Source organism: Engystomops pustulosus, chromosome 7 (genome assembly GCF_040894005.1).
Source record: "Engystomops pustulosus chromosome 7, aEngPut4.maternal, whole genome shotgun sequence".
Lineage (NCBI taxonomy): Eukaryota > Metazoa > Chordata > Amphibia > Anura > Leptodactylidae > Engystomops > Engystomops pustulosus.
In genome coordinates this window covers 168,508,717-168,526,863 of record NC_092417.1, presented here as the reverse complement: position 1 = coordinate 168,526,863, position 18,147 = coordinate 168,508,717, and the positions used below count along the sequence as shown (strand labels likewise).

Here is an 18,147-nt window from a genome sequence, read left to right as displayed (position 1 = left end):
CCACGTTCCATCATGGCGCAGAGCACCAGCCTTGTTTGTAGTAGCAAGGATGGTGCAGGGAAGGCATCGGCTGAAAGGCCGGACAGTGAGGGCGATCCAGCAGGTCCTGGTACTGTGCGCTGCCCCCCAGTGGGAGGGGGGGGTGGCCCGGTGCCAGGGACGGTGGCTCCTGTGGCCCCTAGCGCTGTGGCTGCATCTAGCTCCGGTGAGCAGCGGCAGTGTGATGGGGCTGCTGGGGCTTGTGGTGCAGCGCCTCCCAATCGTCCTGTGCAGCCTGTGGGAAAGGGCACAGGAAAAGTGTTATTTTGTATTGGTGCATCTGACCCTGGAGATGACCATAAGAGACTGTCCGGAGTTAATAAAGACAAGAGGCCTCTTGCATCCAGCGAGCAGCGAAAAACTACTGGACAACAAGGGGTTAATGCCAATGAGGCAGAGGGCACAAGTAAGATCGGAGTTGGAGCTGCCTCTTCTCAGGCTGTATCAGCTATGGAGGTGGCTCTACCCCCAGTGTCCAGTGACGCCGAGGCAACCCCAGGTCCTCCTGGCCCAGCTGGTGTGAGTGATGCAAGGAAGCGAGGCAGTGATGCAAGGAAGCGAGGCAGTAATGTACATAGTGTGGTGAATGTGGGGGTGGTGAATGGTGATGGGGGGGATCCTGGTAGGAGTGCTGATCCATCTGCACCCCCAGTGGTGGCCGCTCCCATAAGGAGCTATGCGAGTGTCACCGCTGGGGCAAGTGGGGTTAACTCCTTGTCTCCTGGCTCTGGGAACAGCGTTTTGCAAAGGCGTCTTCTGGAGGCTCTCAGGAGAGGGGAAAAGTCAATCAATGTAGAGGGGAGAGAGGTTGATCTGTCCTTCTGGACAGACAGACATGGCCTGGCAGCCTTCCAAGAGAAAAGGGGGGGAGAGACTGTATGGTCTTTACCCACAACCGGGCCCGGAGCTTCCCGTAGGAATGTGGTTCGTCTTCGCTGGAGGGGCAGTGACGCATGCCCACCCAGGTCAAGGGTGGTGGAGCTCCTCCTGAAGATGAACTTCAGGGCTAGTGACATCTTTGCCCTGATACATCCTTATGGCACTCCGGAGTTCGATGTCAGCTTTGTTCGGCCGGAGGGCTTAGAGCTCTTCTGGTCGAATTATGAGCTGGCAAAGAACGAGCCCGCATGGCGAGACTTTGCTGTGCAAGCAGTGTCTCGCCAAAACACAGTCAAGAAAGTGACCGTTTTGACCCGTAACGAGTCACTTTCTTGCATGGACATCATGACTTGGCTGAGTCGTTATGGCGAAGTAGTTCAGGTACCTCAGAAAAACCGCGATGAATTTGGCATTTGGTCTGGAGCCTGGACCTTCATGATGAAGTTGAAGTGTTCAGGCGGCACAGTCGCCCACATTCCTTCTTCAGCCTTTCTTGGACGGGACAGAATCCTGATTTTCTACCAGGGGCAGCCGAAGGTCTGTCACAGGTGCGGTGACCCCACACACTTTAGCGCCAGCTGCCAAGTGCAGAAGTGCGCTTTGTGTGGTGGGCTAGGTCATCTCGCTGCATCCTGTAAGGACATTAGGTGTAACCTGTGTGGTGAGCTCGGTCACCCTTTCAGCCGTTGTCCTCGCTCCTTTGCCAATGCGGTTGTGACCCCAGTGGAGGAGAGCCATGAGGTTGCTTCTGCTGGGGAAGGTACCAGCAGAGGTGGAGGAGCTGAGGGGCCTGTGAAGAAAAGTAAGAATAAGTCACCTTCTCAGTTGAGGCGGCTTGAAGCCAGACAAAAAGGGAGAGAACTGGGGAAGCCTCAGGTTGCTGGGGTGACCCTTGGTCCTTCCTCAGAGGCTGATCATGCTACTGAGGCCCTGAGGGATGATGAGTTGGATGAGGAGGTCAGGAGGATGGAGCGCGAGAAAGGTGCCATGTCCTCCACGTCCTCCCATTATGAGAGTATGGATGAGGATAACAGGATTTGGCTAGAAAATAAGCGCAAGCAGAAAAAGAAAAAGCGCGGCGTATCTAAGGTACCTAAGGAAGGGAAAACTTCCTCCCCTCTGGTTGAGCTTTCCAACCGGTTCCTCACCCTCGATGAGATCGCCTCCTCGGAAGGAGGGGCTGAGGGTGGGGTTCTGGAGGTGGCGGCGGAGCAGCCTGCAGGGGGCGCCGAGTCTCTATCCTCTGGGGATGCTGGGTCCTCAGAGTGGGAGACTGACTCAGAGTCAGGAGACAAGGACGAAGGAGAGGGTGGTCCGGGTGGGTCCTTGGGGGCCAGTAATAACATGGACACCTCAATTTCGTTAAAAAGAAGTTGCCCCAATTCTGAAGGGAAAAGGGAAAAGGGATCATCCTCAGAGGACAGTAGAGGGAAGGGAGGTAGTAAGAAAAAAGCCGTCTAACTCAATCACTCATGATGGCGGCACCCACTCCGTTGACGCTGGCGTCCATTAATGTCGCCAGCATTAAGTCTGATGCGGCTAGATTTGCGGCCTTTGATTTTCTCGGCCGCGTTGAAGCCGACATTTTATTTTTGCAGGAGACCAGGCTGCCAGATTTGGCGGCCGTGTTTAAAGCTAAGAGGGAATGGAGACACGGGCCTTCCTATTGGTCTCTTGCGGCCGAGCCGTATAGCGGAGTGGCGGTCCTTTTTACCGCACCGGTAGAATGCCGACGAGTTATTGAGTTAGAAATGGGGAGGTGCCTGATCCTGGATGTCCTCATGAAGGGACAAGAACTTCGCCTAATTAACATCTATGGTCCCCAGTCCAAGTGGGACAGGAAGTGTCTCTTTATGAGGATCAAGCCCTACCTTTTTACAAGTCGGCAGGTGGTCTTTGGAGGGGACTTCAATGCTGTCACGAGGTCCCAGGATAGGGGAGGTTCCAGAGACAAGCTGACTTATGATAGCGTCGCTCTTAATAGCATAGCCAGTGAGGCTCGCCTGGTGGATGTCCACATCCGGCACACCCCAGGCCACGCGGGGTTCACCTATTATAGGGGTAGCTGCAGGTCTAGAATAGACAGGTTTTATTTAAAGGAGGAAGCCATTTCTTCAGCAGTGTCCGTTGTTGAGGTGGAGTTCTCCGACCACTGTTTAATTTTGTTTTCTCTGAATGTTACAGAGACCCCCCGGATGGGAAGAGGCTACTGGAAGCTCAATTCGTCTCTCCTGGAAGAAGCAGAGATAAGACAATCCTTTGAGGACTTTCTTCAGAGCCAGGTACCATTGCTGGGCCTTTGTAGCAGTAAGTCAGAGTGGTGGGAGATGCTCAAGAAAAGGGTGGCGAGATTCTTCCGCCAGCTCTCGAGCCTCAGGAGCCTGGACAGGTACCGCCTGTATCAGGGCCTGAGGAGGAAACTCGAGCATCTCGTCTCGACTGGAGGTAGTCGTGAGGACATCTCCAGAGTGAAATCCTTGCTGAAGAGGTGTCAGTACGATAGACACGCATCTTTGGTTTTTGAGAGGGATTACAGGAAATACCGCTCGCCCGACCCTTACAGAAACTGCAAGATGTCAGTGAATGGTAAAGTTGTCACAGGACTGGTTGACAGTACGGGATCCCTGAAGAGGTCCAGATCAGGGATTCTGGAGGTCGTCAGATCCTTCTACTCGCACCTCTTGGGCAGGAAGGATCTAGATCGGGATGTGATGTCGGCTTTCCTGGCTGAAACTGTCCCTGAGCCAGGAGTAGACCCCTCTCTTGATGTTTTGACAGAGATGATCAGGGAAGAGGAAGTCAGCCTGGCGATTGAAGGGCTCGCCCTCAAGAAATCGCCAGGTCCGGATGGCTTAACATCTGAGTTTTATAAAACCTTTAAGGACGCCTTGGTTCCCCTCGACTGAGGTATTCAATGAGTGTCTTTCCTCGGGCGCTCTGCCGAAGTCAATGAGGAGGTCTGCCCTGATCATTCTGTCAAAGGGTAAGGACCGATCTCGTATTGAGAACTGGCGTCCCATAGCGCTTCTCAATACGGACAGAAAGGTTTTGGCAAAGGTGCTGTTTAATCGGCTGGTGCAGTTTGCGCCCCGGCTCCTTTCGGGGACCCAGCACTGCTCTGTTCCAGGCCGCAGTACATTTAGTGCTGTGCTTTGTGTTCGGGAGGCAGTGGAGCAGGGCAGGGCTGGTAACTGGAAGGGGTACTTGCTGTCCTTGGATCAGGCAAAAGCGTTTGATCGGGTTAACCACGAGTATCTCTGGTCTGTCCTTCTGAGGTATGGCCTGCCGGGGGAGTTTGTCAATTGGCTTAAGGTTTTGTACACAGGGGCAGAGAGTTTCCCGCTTGTGAACGGTTGGATTGGCCGCTCTTTTGAGGTTGGGTCTGGTGTTCGCCAGGGTTGTCCTCTGAGCCCACTTTTATACGTGTTCGCGATTGACCCATTCCTTAGGAGGGTTGATCGTGGGCCGTTGGTGGGAGTCGGGATGGACCAGGCGGCACCGGAAGCCACTCTAAGGGTGGTAGCGTATGCCGATGATGTCACCGTTTTTGTGTCCTCGAGAGGGGAGGCGCAATGGGTGATGTCAGAGGTTGACCGCTACTCAGAGGCTTCTGGGTCCAAGATCAACCGGGATAAGTGTGAGAGTCTCTGGCTGGGAGAGGGGGATCCAGGGTTTGATCTCCCGGACACTCTTCCAGGGCCCCAAGATTCTGCCAAAGTTCTCGGCATCGAATTTGGCCAGGGGGATTACCCCATGCAAAACTGGGATGGCAGGCTTAAGATCGCCGCCCAGAAGGTGGACCAGTGGAAGGGTTGGTCTTTGACCCTCAGGGAAAGGGTGAACTTGATTAAAACTTACCTGCTCCCATTGCTGATATATCTGGGCAGTGTGTGCATGTTGCCAGAACCCCTCTGGACTCGGGTCTACAGTCTGTTCTTCCAGCTGTTATGGGGGAATAGGCTGAACCTAATCAAGAGGGAGGTTACTTACCGCACGAGGAGACAAGGAGGGTTGTGTATGGTCAACCCTGTGGTGTTCCTAGTGAATACCTTTCTTAAGATCAATATCGCAAACCTCTGGAAAGAGAGGGCTCCTCCGTGGGTATACTCCTGCAGGGGATGGTTTCGGCCTTTCTTCCAGGAATGGGAGACAGGAGGACAAGTGAAGGATCTCCGTACACCACATGGGCATCTTCCGGCTTATGCTACCCCGGTTCTGAAGGTGATTCGCCGGTGGGGTCTGGGAATGTGGGAGATCAGGACCATGTCAAGGAAAGTCCTTGACAAAAGGGTTCTGTTGACCCATTTCCAGAAGCCTCTGGCCCTCAGGGATTGCCCAAGTCGGGATCTGGGGGTGGGTTTAGGTCTTTTGAATTCCATCAGGATCCCCTTGAAGTTTTGGGACTTGACTTGGCGCTGCTTCCATGGAAAGCTGTGTGTGAGGGACAATCTGAAGTGTAGGAGCTCTGAGGAAAGGGGTTGTCCCCGGGAGGAGTGCGGTGGCCTGCTGGAGAGCATGGACCACTTCCTGCTTCAGTGCCCCTTTAACACAGAGGTGTACAACCGGGTGGGCGCTTCCATCCATTGGCCCGGGTTGGCCGGTCTCTCCTATGCGGAGTGGGCCTATGGAGCATTCAGAGGCCTAGGTGGCCGGGACCGCTGCACGTTATTCCTAGTTAGCCTAGTGGTCAGGTACCACACGTGGAACGCACGGTGTTTAGTATCGACGCAGCGTAAAATCCTCCCGGTGGATGAGGTGGTTAGGAACATTCTGGGTGACCTGGTGAAGGTGCGCTCTCTGGAGTATGAGAGGCTGGGCACGGGGAGGGCCTCTCTCCTTTGGAGGGGGTTCTCCTTTAGTGTCCCTTAGTCTGTCATCTCCACTCCTGGTGTTGGGGCTGATGCTGCACAGTAGATTTTTGTTTTGTATCTGAGCGTGTAGTGATGTGGGGCTTGCAGGCGCCGAACCTGGGCTTTATGTGGTTTGGTTTTGTTATGTTGATTTGTTTAATGTATTTGTATCTTGTGTACAGTGTGTATTTATGTAGTTATAGTTAATGTATTTGTATCTTGTGTACAGTGTGTATTTATTTATAGTTATATGTAGTTATAGTTCTTGTGTATATAGGCTGGTTGGTTTTGGGGTGTTGGTGTTAGGGTGTTAGGTTGGGAGGGGGGTGGACGGGATTTGGACTATACGATCCTGGGCACTGGTCTGGACTATATAGCGCAAACTTTGGACGTTAGACCAGTGTCTGGGGGGAGGGTGATGGGCGTGGGATTTAGTTAGTTATATTTAATGTTTTTATTTCCTGTTTTATGTCTTTTTTTTGTTGTGTATTCTTTAGTTATTTATGGGAAAAAAAAAAATATATATATATAAAAAAAAAAAAAAATTATTAAAAAAAAAAAAAAAAAAAAAAAAAATTAGGTGGTGGGACTGTGTGAGGGTTTTGGTTGTTCTCATGCTGAGTATGTGGTGAGTGTGTGTGGCTGGGCCAGGAGGTTTTGTAAGTTTATTTTCGATTATATTTGTTGTAATTATTTTGCCAGAAGTTATGGCTTCATTTATGTTTATTGTTGTTATGTTTTTCATTTTTATATAAAATAAAAGATTTACAGGATGTAACTCAGGATCAGTACAGGATAAGTAATGTCATGTATGTACACAGTGACTGCACCAGCAGCAGAATAGTGAGTGCAGCTCTGGAGTATAATACAGGATGTAACTCAGGATCAGTACAGGATAAGTAATGTCATGTATGTACACAGTGACTGCACCAGCAGCAGAATAGTGAGTGCAGCTCTGGAGTATAATACAGGATGTAACTCAGGATCAGTACAGGATAAGTAATGTCATGTATGTACACAGTGACTGCACCAGCAGCAGAATAGTGAGTGCAGCTCTGGAGTATAATACAGGATGTAACTCAGGATCAGTACAGGATAAGTAATGTCATGTATGTACACAGTGATTGCACCAGCAGCAGAATAGTGAGTGCAGCTCTGGAGTATAATACAGGATGTAACTCAGGATCAGTACAGGATAAGTAATGTCCTGTATGTACACAGTGACTGCACCAGCAGCAGAATAGTGAGTGCAGCTCTGGGGGATAATACAGGATGTAACTCAGGATCAGTACAGGATAAGTAATGTCCTGTATGTACACAGTGACTGCACCAGCAGCAGATAGTGAGTGCATCTCTGGAGCTCGTTACATCGTTAAGCTCTGTCTGTTGCTGTGAGAGGCTGTGTGCTGCTGCTGCTCTGAGCTCCAGGGAAAGCCACCTCCACCTGGGGCCTGCTCTCTCCCTTCCCAGGGAGGGGGTGGGTTTCCAGGCATGAGCCAGAGCGGCAAGCCCCAGGCTCCTGCTTCCCGGGCCAGGCCGGCGGGGGGCAGGGGTAGCCAGCTACCGGCCAGCGCTATGGAGGACTCAGGGGTGAGACGATCCACCAGGAGTCGTAGTAATACAGCTCCTACTCCCCCTGAGTCTAGTGTTAAGAGGCAAACCCAGAAGCTGGATGTCCATGATGGTGCGGGTGAGAGCGGTCCTTCCGGGGCTGGAGCCATGAAGCGGAGTGCTCACAGAGGTAAGGCTGACCATGCGGGGGGAGGCTGGGCGGTGCAGGGGCCCCGGGAGTCTTTGTCCACCTATGCCTCCCGGGTCCAGAGCCACCTCTGTGAGTACGAAGAGGCGACCAAGACCATCAGGAGGCTCCGGGAGGAGCTGCGATGTGCCCGCGCCAGGGCGAACACAGCGCCAAAGAAGCGCAAGATGGAAATTAATGGAGAAATTAACCACCTGAAGGCAGAGATTGCTAAACTTGATAAAAGAAAAACTTTCATATTAGATAATAGCGGCCCGTTTAAAGAAAAACTTGTTAATGATGACCGATTTGCTCAGATGGCTGATAACAGAGAGCAAAGGCTGAGGGGATTGCAGCCTGCGAGCCAGGTGGAGGAGGAGGATGATGATGATGATAACGAGCAGCAGTTCCCACCTGGCGGCCTGCAGGAAGATCAGCAGGCCTCGTGCAGTGGGCCCCCTGCAGGACAGTCAGCGGTAACACCTCGCTCGGGGGAGGACAGTGACACCGGCAGCCAGGGAGGGGCGCTCATGGCAGAGATCCGGCTGCTCGAGTCCCCAGTGCGCATGGAAAACTTTTCTTTTGGTGATGAACTCCCAGAGGAAGCCGCTGGGGGGAGCAGCCGGAGGAAGAGTAAGAAGACCAGGCCAAAGCAGCAAGAAGAGGTACGTTTCATCTTTACCCCCCTCCCTGTGCACCCCCCCGGGCAAAGCGCAGGGTCAGCTCACTGTGCAAGCCCTGCTACCCAAACCCCCCCGAGTTCTGCTGTGGACCCGGTGCAAAGGTGCAGGGAGATTACAGGTGTGACATCTGATGTGGCGATGGGCTCCGTCTCTGTTTGTGGTAACAGTGGGGGAGCAGGGGAGGCATCGGCCGCAAGGCCGGACAGTCAGGGCGGCTCGGATGTGGCGATACGATCAAAATCCAGTGCTGTGGTGCGTCCCCCAGTGGGAGGGGGGGATAGCCCGGCACTGGTGGCAGCTTCCGGTGCCTCGGCGCCTCTTCATGCTGTTGCTGCTGATCACCCAGTTGAGAGGCGGGGGCAGTGTGGAGGGGTCGCTGAGGCTGAGGGCTCCGGACCTCCCAGACAAAAAGTGTTATTCTGTGTCGGTGTTGGAGATAATGCACATTCTGTGGAGACTGAAAATCAGCGGCGCCTCACACCGGCTAAAGAGCAGCGGCGAATGTTACCAAGTCCCAGAAAAAGCAAAATAACATCTGCTACCGATGATGCGGAGGGCACAAGTGCGACAAGAGTTGTGGTCCCCTTTGGGCGATGCTCTGCGAGGAGACCCCCGTCCCTTGTGCCCGAAGATGCGGAGGTGGTCATGTCCCCTGATGTTGGTGCTGGTCCAGCCAGTGTGAATGGTGTCAGTAATGTTGTGGTGGCTGGTGTGAATGGTGTGAGTGATGCAGAACCGTTACCAGTTATGGGAGTGAGTGATGGAGTGACTGGTGGTGCGGGTGGCATGGAGGTGGGTAGTGTTAATGTGGTGGGTGCAGGGGTTGGTCCGGTTGCTCCCCCAGTGGCGGCCCCTATTAAGAGCTATGCCAGTGTCGCTGCTGGGGGAAGTAGGGTTCCATCATCCTCGTCTCTGGGCTCTGGGGACGGCTTTTTGCAACGGCGCCTCCTGCAGGCCTTACAGAAGGGAGAAAGGACGATCAATGTAGCGGGGCAGGAGGTTGATTTGTCGTTTTGGATAGAGAGGCACGGCCTGTCTGCCTTCCGAGAGCAAAGAGGCAGGGAGACACCATGGTCGCTCCCGACAACCGGGCCGGGTGCTAACCGTAGGAATGTGGTCCGTCTTCGGTGGCGTGGCAGTGATGTGTGTCCCCCTCGGGCACGGGTAGTTGAGCTGCTGCTGAAGATGGACTTCAAGGCGGCTGACATCTTTGCCTTGATCCATCCCTATGGTACATCTGAGTTTGATGTCAGCTTTGTTCGGCCAGAGGGGCTTGAGCTCTTCTGGTCCAACTATGAGCTGAGATACAACGAGCCCGAGTGGCGGGACTTTGCTGTGCAAGCAGTGTCCCGCCAGAGCGAAGTCAAGAAAGTGACCGTTCTTACCCGTAACGAATCACTATCTTGCTTTGACATCATGACCTGGATGAATCGTTATGGAGAGGTGCTAGGATTACCAGAAAAAAATCGTGACGAGTTTGGTATCTGGTCAGGGGCCTGGACCTTCATGGTGAAGTTGAGGCGTTCAGGTAACTCAGTCGCCCACATCCCTTCATCAGCCTTCCTGGGGAGGGATCGGATCCTGATCTTCTACCGGGGGCAGCCTAAGCTGTGTCACAGGTGCGGTGACCCCACACATTTCAGCGCAAACTGCACCGTGCAGAAGTGTGCGTTGTGTGGGGGTGTCGGCCATCTTGCCGCATCCTGTACAGGGCAGATTAGGTGTAACCTGTGTGGTGATCTCGGTCACCCGTACAGTCGTTGTCCTCTTTCCGTCGCTAATGCGGGCTCAGCCTCAGCGGATGAAAGCCATGAGGCTGAATCTGCTGGGGAGGGGACTAGCAGAGGCGGAGGAATGGAGGGGCCAGGGAAGAAAGACAGGAAAAAGACGCCTGCCCAGCTAAGGCGTCTAGAAAAGCGTCAACAGGAGAGAGAGCGGGGGGAGTCTCGGGCTGCTGGGACAACCTCTGGCGCTGTCCTGGAGACCACACCTGTCGCTGAGGCCCCAGGGGATGATGTACTGGATGAGGAGGTCAGGAGGATCGAGAGAGAGGAAGGTGCCACGTCCTCAGACTCCTCCCATTATGAGAGTATGGATGAGGATAATAGGGCGTGGCTAGAGGAAAAGCGTAAGCGTGGCGCCAAAAAGAAGAAAAAGGGTAAAAAGAAGGAAGGTGTAAGATCTTCTCCCTCCCTGACTAAGGTACCCAAGGAAGGTGCAACCGACCCCCCGCTGGTCGAACTTTCAAATCGATTCCTGGCCCTGGATAGAGCCTCTCCTGCCGATGGAGGGGCTGAGGGTGAAGGGCCAGAGGTGGCGGAGCCTGCAGGAGGTGCCGAGTCTCCCCCTGGGGAGTCAGGGTCCTCAGGAGGGGAGACTGGCCCAGAGTCTGGAGACGAGGATGAGGGGGCAGGTCCTGGATCTGCCCCTGAAGCATCAGAGGGGCGGGAGATGGACACCACAATATGTCTAAAAAGGGGGTGTTCATTTCCCGAGGGTGGTGGTAAGATGGGTAAAAAGAAAGCCGTCTAACTCAATCACTCATGATGGCGGCACCCACTCCGTTGACGCTGGTGTCCATTAATGTCGCCAGCATTAAGTCTGATGCGGCTAGATTTGCGGCCTTTGATTTTCTCGGCCGTGTTGAAGCCGACATTTTATTTTTGCAGGAGACCAGGCTGCCAGATTTGGCGGCCGTGTTTAAAGCTAAGAGGGAATGGAGACACGGGCCTTCCTATTGGTCTCTTGCGGCCGAGCCGTATAGCGGAGTGGCGGTCCTTTTTACCGTACCGGTAGAATGCAGACGAGTTATTGAGTTAGAAATGGGGAGGTGCCTGATCCTGGATGTCCTCATGAAGGGACAAGAACTTCGCCTAATTAACATCTATGGTCCCCAGTCCAAGTGGGACAGGAAGTGTCTCTTTATGAGGATCAAGCCCTACCTTTTTACAAGTCGGCAGGTGGTCTTTGGAGGGGACTTCAATGCTGTCACGAGGTCCCAGGATAGGGGAGGTTCCAGAGACAAGCTGACTTATGATAGCGTCGCTCTTAATAGCATAGCCAGTGAGGCTCGCCTGGTGGATGTCCACATCCGGCACACCCCAGGCCACGCGGGGTTCACCTATTATAGGGGTAGCTGCAGGTCTAGAATAGACAGGTTTTATTTAAAGGAGGAAGCCATCTCTTCAGCGGTGTCCGTTGTTGAGGTGGAGTTCTCCGACCACTGTTTAATTTTGTTTTCTCTGAATGTTACAGAGACCCCCCGGATGGGAAGAGGCTACTGGAAGCTCAATTCGTCTCTCCTGGAAGAAGCGGAGATCAGACAATCCTTTGAGGACTTTCTTCAGAGCCAGGTACCATTGCTGGGCCTTTGTAGCAGTAAGTCAGAGTGGTGGGAGATGCTCAAGAAAAGGGTGGCGAGATTCTTCCGCCAGCTCTCGAGCCTCAGGAGCCTGGACAGGTACCGCCTGTATCAGGGCCTGAGGAGGAAACTCGAGCATCTCGTCTCGACTGGAGGTAGTCGTGAGGACATCTCCAGAGTGAAATCCTTGCTGAAGAGGTGTCAGTATGATAGACACGCATCTTTGGTTTTTGAGAGGGATTACGGGAAATACCGCTCGCCCGACCCTTACAGAAACTGCAAGATGTCAGTGAATGGTAAAGTTGTCACGGGACTGGTTGACAGTACGGGATCCCTGAAAAGGTCCAGATCAGGGATTCTGGAGGTCGTCAGATCCTTCTACTCGCACCTCTTGGGCAGGAAGGATCTAGATCGGGATGTGATGTCGGCTTTCCTGGCTGAAACTGTCCCTGAGCCAGGAGTAGACCCCTCTCTTGATGTTTTGACCGAAGTGATCAGGGAAGAGGAAGTCAGCCGGGCGATTGAAGGGCTCGCCCTCAAGAAATCGCCAGGTCCGGATGGCTTAACATCTGAGTTTTATAAGACCTTTAAGGACGCCTTGGTTCCCCTCTTGACTGAGGTATTCAATGAGTGTCTTTCCTCGGGCGCTCTGCCGAAGTCAATGAGGAGGTCTGCTCTGATCATCCTGTCAAAGGGTAAGGACCGATCTCGTGTTGAGAACTGGCGTCCCATAGCGCTTCTCAATACGGACAGAAAGGTTTTGGCAAAGGTGCTGTTTAATCGGCTGGTGCAGTTTGCACCCCGGCTCCTTTCGGGGACCCAGCACTGCTCTGTTCCAGGCCGCAGTACATTTAGTGCTGTGCTTTGTGTCCGGGAGGCAGTGGAGCAGGGCAGGGCTGGTAACTGGAAGGGGTACTTGCTGTCCTTGGATCAGGCAAAAGCGTTTGATCGGGTTAACCACGAGTACCTCTGGTCTGTCCTTCTGAGGTATGGCCTGCCGGGCGGGTTTGTCAATTGGCTAAAGGTTTTGTACGCAGGGGCAGAGAGTTTCCCGCTTGTGAACGGTTGGATTGGCCGCTCTTTTGAGGTCGGGTCTGGTGTTCGCCAGGGTTGTCCTCTGAGCCCACTTTTATACGTGTTCGCGATTGACCCATTCCTTAGGAGGGTTGATCGTGGGCCGTTGGTGGGAGTCGGGATGGATCGGGCAGCACCGGAAGCCACTCTAAGGGTGGTAGCGTATGCCGATGATGTCACCGTTTTCGTGTCCTCGGGAGGGGAGGCGCAGTGGGTGATGTCAGAGGTTGACCACTACTCAGAGGCTTCTGGGTCCAAGATCAACCGGGATAAGTGTGAGAGTCTCTGGCTGGGAGAGGGGGATCCAGGCTTTGATCTCCCGGACACTCTTCCAGGGCCCCAGGACTCTGCCAAAGTTCTCGGCATCGAATTTGGCCAGGGGGATTACCCCATGCAAAACTGGGACGGCAGGCTTAAGATCGCCGCTCAGAGGGTGGACCAGTGGAAGGGTTGGTCTTTGACCCTCAGAGAAAGGGTTCACCTGATTAAAACTTACCTGCTCCCGTTGTTGATTTATCTGGGCAGTGTGTGCATGTTGCCAGAGCCCCTCTGGACTCGGGTCTACAGTCTGTTCTTCCAGCTGTTATGGGGGAATAGGCTGAACCTTATCAAGAGGGAGGTTACTTACCGCACGAGGAGACAAGGAGGGTTGTGTATGGTCAACCCTGTGGTGTTCCTAGTGAATACCTTTCTTAAGATCAATGTTGCAAACCTCTGGAAAGAGAGGGCTCCTCCGTGGGTATACTCCTGCAGGGGATGGTTTCGGCCTTTCTTCCAGGAATGGGAGACAGGAGGACAAGTGAAGGATCTTCGCACACCGCATGGGCATCTTCCGGCTTACGCTACCCCGGTTCTGAAGGTGATTCGCCGGTGGGGTCTGGGAATGTGGGAGATCAGGACCTTGTCGAGGAAAATCCTTGACAAAAGGGTTCTGTTGACCCATTTCCAGAGGCCTCTGGCCCTCAGGGATTGCCCAAGTCGGGATCTTGGGGTGGGTTTGAGTTTATTGAATTCCATCAGGATCCCCTTGAAGTTTTGGGACGTGACTTGGCGCTGCTTCCATGGAAAGCTGTGTGTGAGGGACAATCTGAAGTGTAGGAGCTCTGAGGAAAGGGGTTGTCCCCGGGAGGAGTGCGGTGGCCTGCTGGAGAGCATGGACCACTTCCTGCTTCAGTGCCCCTTTAACACAGAGGTGTACAACCGGGTGGGCGCTTCCATCCATTGGCCCGGGTTGGCCGGTCTCTCCTATGCGGAGTGGGCCTATGGAGCATTCAGAGGCCTGGGTGGCCGGGACCGCTGCACGTTATTCCTAGTCAGTCTAGTGGTCAGGTACCACACGTGGAACGCACGGTGTTTAGTATCGACGCAGCGTAAAATCCTCCCGCTGGATGAGGTGGTTAGGAACATTCTGGGTGACCTGGTGAAGGTGCGCTCTCTGGAGTATGAGAGGCTGGGCACGGGGAGGGCCTCTCTCCTTTGGAGGGGGTTCTCCTTTAGTGTCCCTTAGTCTGTCATCTCCGCTCCTGGTGTTGGGCTGATGCTGCACAGTAGATTTTTGTTTTGTATCTGAGCAAGAAGTGATGTAGGGCTTGCAGGTGCCAAACCTGGGCTTTATGTGGTTTGTATTTATGTTGTTCAGGTTTTATTTGTATTCTGTTTTCTTTATGTTATGTTGTATAAATTGTATATATTGTATATATTGTATATAATGGGGTTTGGGACATAGTGTTAGGTTGGGAGGGGGGTGATGGTGGTGGGACTTATGAACGACCCTGGGCACTGGTCTGGACTACTTAACGCAAACTTTGGACGTTAGACCAGTGTCTGGGGGGAAGGGGAGGGTGCGGGCGAGGGATCTAGTTTAGTGTAGTGTTATGTGTATTATGTGTTTGTTATTATATATTTATATTTATTAAAAAAAAAAAAAAATGGGTGTGGGATGTGATCTGTGTGGGGTGGTTTGTTATTAGAGGGTGTGGGGTGGGTTTATGTATATTTATAGTCATTTATGTTTATTTGTGGGTGTGGCTTGTCTTATTGTTTATTGGTTTGGTTGAGGATGTGACAATCGGTTGGGTGGGGGTTGTGATATTTGGTGTTTATTTATTTTTGGTGTATTTTAAATTATTGTTTTTGCTAGGAGTGAATGTGGCTGGACCAGCAGGTAAGACATTGTATATATTTTGTATATATTATATTTTATGTTTGGTTTGTATTGTTATGTTTTTTATTTTTATATAAAATAAAAGATCTACAGGATGTAACTCAGGATCAGTACAGGATAAGTAATGTCATGTATGTACACAGTCTTGCACACGGATAGGTTGTTATGTGTTGTAGGATGTGGATGAGTTGCTCCTCTGTGTCCAGGCCTCCTTTAGCCTCAGGATACGGTCAGGCATGGTCAGGGCTTGGATACTGCACATTCCTTCACTCTCTGTATTAGAGGATACACAGGACTCTCCCTCTGGTCGGGTGGTACCGGGAGATGGAGAATACCGGGATACAGTATACACAGTACAATGCTTTGCAGCCCCTGCAGTGTGGGGTGAGATGCTCTGCAGCCCCTGCAGTGTGGGGTGAGATGCTCTGCAGCCCCTGCAGTGTGGGGGAGATGCTCTGCAGCCTCAGGCTGTTACATTGTTGCTGGTTCTTACCTTCTTTGGCTTTTTTTCTTCTTGCTAAAGTTCCTCCGAGTTTCCCCAGGAAGGAGTCGTCCTTCTTCCTAGACGGGGGGGACTTGGGGGTCGGGGATTTCGGGGTAGAGGGGGACTTTTGGGGGGACGTAGCCATGTTTGCTGGGTGAGTGCAGGGAGGGGAGGCAGAGCTGTGCCGCCAGCGGAAGCGGAATTATCCCAGCAATGTCAGGAGCAGCTCCCTCCTCCCAGCAATCCCAGTGCCGAGCCCAGTGCACCCAGTGATCCAAGTACACGCAGGGATCCGAGCCCAGTGCTGAGCCCAGCAATCCCAGTACCAGTACACGCGGGGATCCGAGGTCAGCGCTCCCAGTACCAGTACACGCAGGGATCCGAGCCCAGTGCTGAGCCCAGCAATCCCAGTACCAGTACACGCGGGGATCCGAGGTCAGCGCTCCCAGTACCAGTACACGCGGGGATCTAAATCCAGTATAGCCACGCTCACCCCGATATTATAACGTAGCCTTATCCCAGCTCTGTCATCCGTCACTACTAGTGATAGCCCGGAATATAACAATCTAATACAATGTAACAACACAACATATGTCCATTCACCAGTCACCTGTCACTACTAGCCCCCCAACACAGTGCAGCCCCCTGCAATAACTATCTCACCCTGATAAACGTGTAGCTCTATTCATCCCAGCACAGTGATCTGTCAGTACTAGTGATAGCCCCCGAATATAATAAATTTATACAATGTAACCCCCTAAAATAACAATCTAACCTCCCATATGCAACATATGTCCATTTACCAGTCATCTGTCAGTACAAGCCCCACATCACCACTGCAGCCCCTACAATAATCATCTGACCCCTGATAAACATGGAGCTACAATACAGTACAGGCCCCTTATGTAATAATATTATCCCCAATATTTAATGATCTAATCACCCAAAAATAATGTAGCTCTATTCATCCTAGCACAGTTGTCTTTCACTGCCCCCCAATTTATTAATCTCCCCCCTTATTATAATAATAATCAGCCCAATCAATACAATAAAGCCCCATAAAGTGCTAATCTAACCCCTGATACCAGGTATATTCACCCCAGCACAGTCATCTGTCACTGCTAGCCCCCTGATCTAACCCCAAATTATAATTCAGCCCCAATTTAATGCAGCGTATTGTATAATTCCCTCAATACAATGTAGCCCTATTCATCCCAGTGTAGTCATTTGTCATTGATAGCCCCCCTAAAATAATAATCTACCACCCCAATTCATTGCAGCCCACTGCTTAACAAGGGCAATGATCAGCTGCCCCCTCCAAACCCAAATACTTGTGTAATCTGAGGACATCTACAGGGATGACATCCCCAATACTACACCAAAAACTGCCCCCTCTTCTAGTATATTCATCAAATAGTGTCCCCCGCCCCCAGCACAGAGATACAACGCTCCCCCCACTCATGTCATATGATTTCCGCCTCCTAATATACTATATGATAGATACCTCTATAGTGGCAGCTTAGATACAGCCGCTTGGGTATATGAATGTTAGATACCTCTATGAAAGCAGCTTGTATACAGCCCTTTAGTTAAATGAATGATAGATCCCTCTATAATGGCAGGGACTGGAGCAGTGGCGTAAGTAGGAGGGACAGGGCCCCATAGCAGGCTTTTGCATGGGGCCCCCCTTCCCACTTAAAAATGATACATATTTATATACTCACACATGCTAGTTACAGTCACACATGTATACACTTATGCACACACATAGAGCATATACACACACATACAGTGACATATACAAACACACAGCATAAATACACACATACAGTATATGTAGACGCCATACACCATATACACAGATGCAGCATATATACATCACATATATATATTATATACATATTATGATGTACAATTTACAGCATAATATGGATATAATGATGCACATCCTTCACTCTTTAGTGTGTCAGGTGGATGACGGGGCCCCCTGACACTGTGGGCCCCATAGCGGTTGCTATGGCTGCTACCACTGTAGTTATGCCCCTGGACTGGAGCACAGAACCAGTGGATACCAGGAACTGGAGCTCTGAACCACTAGATTTCAGTGACTGGACTATTGAAACCACTGGACACAAGGACTGGAGCATTGTACTACCTGACTGTAGGGACTGGACCGTGTTGGACATCAAGAACAAAGACACATGAAGAAATGAGAATAAGACTCGGACTCCTCAGATTTTTCAGCAGCTCAGTTTTTTTATTGCATAGAGTTAATGACAGTATATAAGTTCCTATATTATCTATATCTATATGTACATCTCTCCTCAGTTACACCCGGTGACTCCTAGAAAGGTCTCACGGCCGACCTCTCCATGGAGTAAAATGATGTCATGTGACAATAAATAATATACACATTGTATCAATAAATAATTTCCCCCGATAAATAGATGAGGAGGTCAGTATAATCACCAGGGCTTCTTTATACAGCAAGTATATAATAGTCCATCAAATCTTAGTGACTGGAGTCTCTCCATACATTATACAGGGAACTCACTGCTGCCCCAAGTGGTGACAATATCGTATTACAACCTAATGCTTAATTGGTAGATAATAGCAACTTATTCAAAGCAAAGTTGAACTTACAAGGGTTAATAGTTCCATAAAATTTCCATAAAAGAATAACTATCCAATGTATAACAGACAGTATGCGTTACTTTATACAATAACCTAAAGGAGTGTATATCAGAAGAAGCTTATTACCTGTGAAAGACGCAGTTTATTAAAAGTAACACTTATGGTAAAAGCATGAGATAAAAGACTAGAATAGGACACCCCCAGACTTAAGTTTTTTTTCCCCATCCAATCATTTTTTCCA

General features: G+C 51.4%; 1 protein-coding gene across 1 annotated transcript in view; it reads right to left on the bottom strand.

The window, feature by feature from the left end:
* Nucleotides 1-15,546, bottom strand: part of PARVA (parvin alpha) — an 82,540-nt gene extending 66,994 nt beyond the window's left edge. The window contains exon 1 of the mRNA XM_072118880.1: nucleotides 15,282-15,546. Coding sequence (XP_071974981.1) covers nucleotides 15,282-15,417 — 136 coding nt within the window. The 5' untranslated portion in view covers nucleotides 15,418-15,546. The remainder of the gene's footprint in view (nucleotides 1-15,281) is intronic.
* Between the last annotated feature and the right edge of the window lie 2,601 nt (nucleotides 15,547-18,147).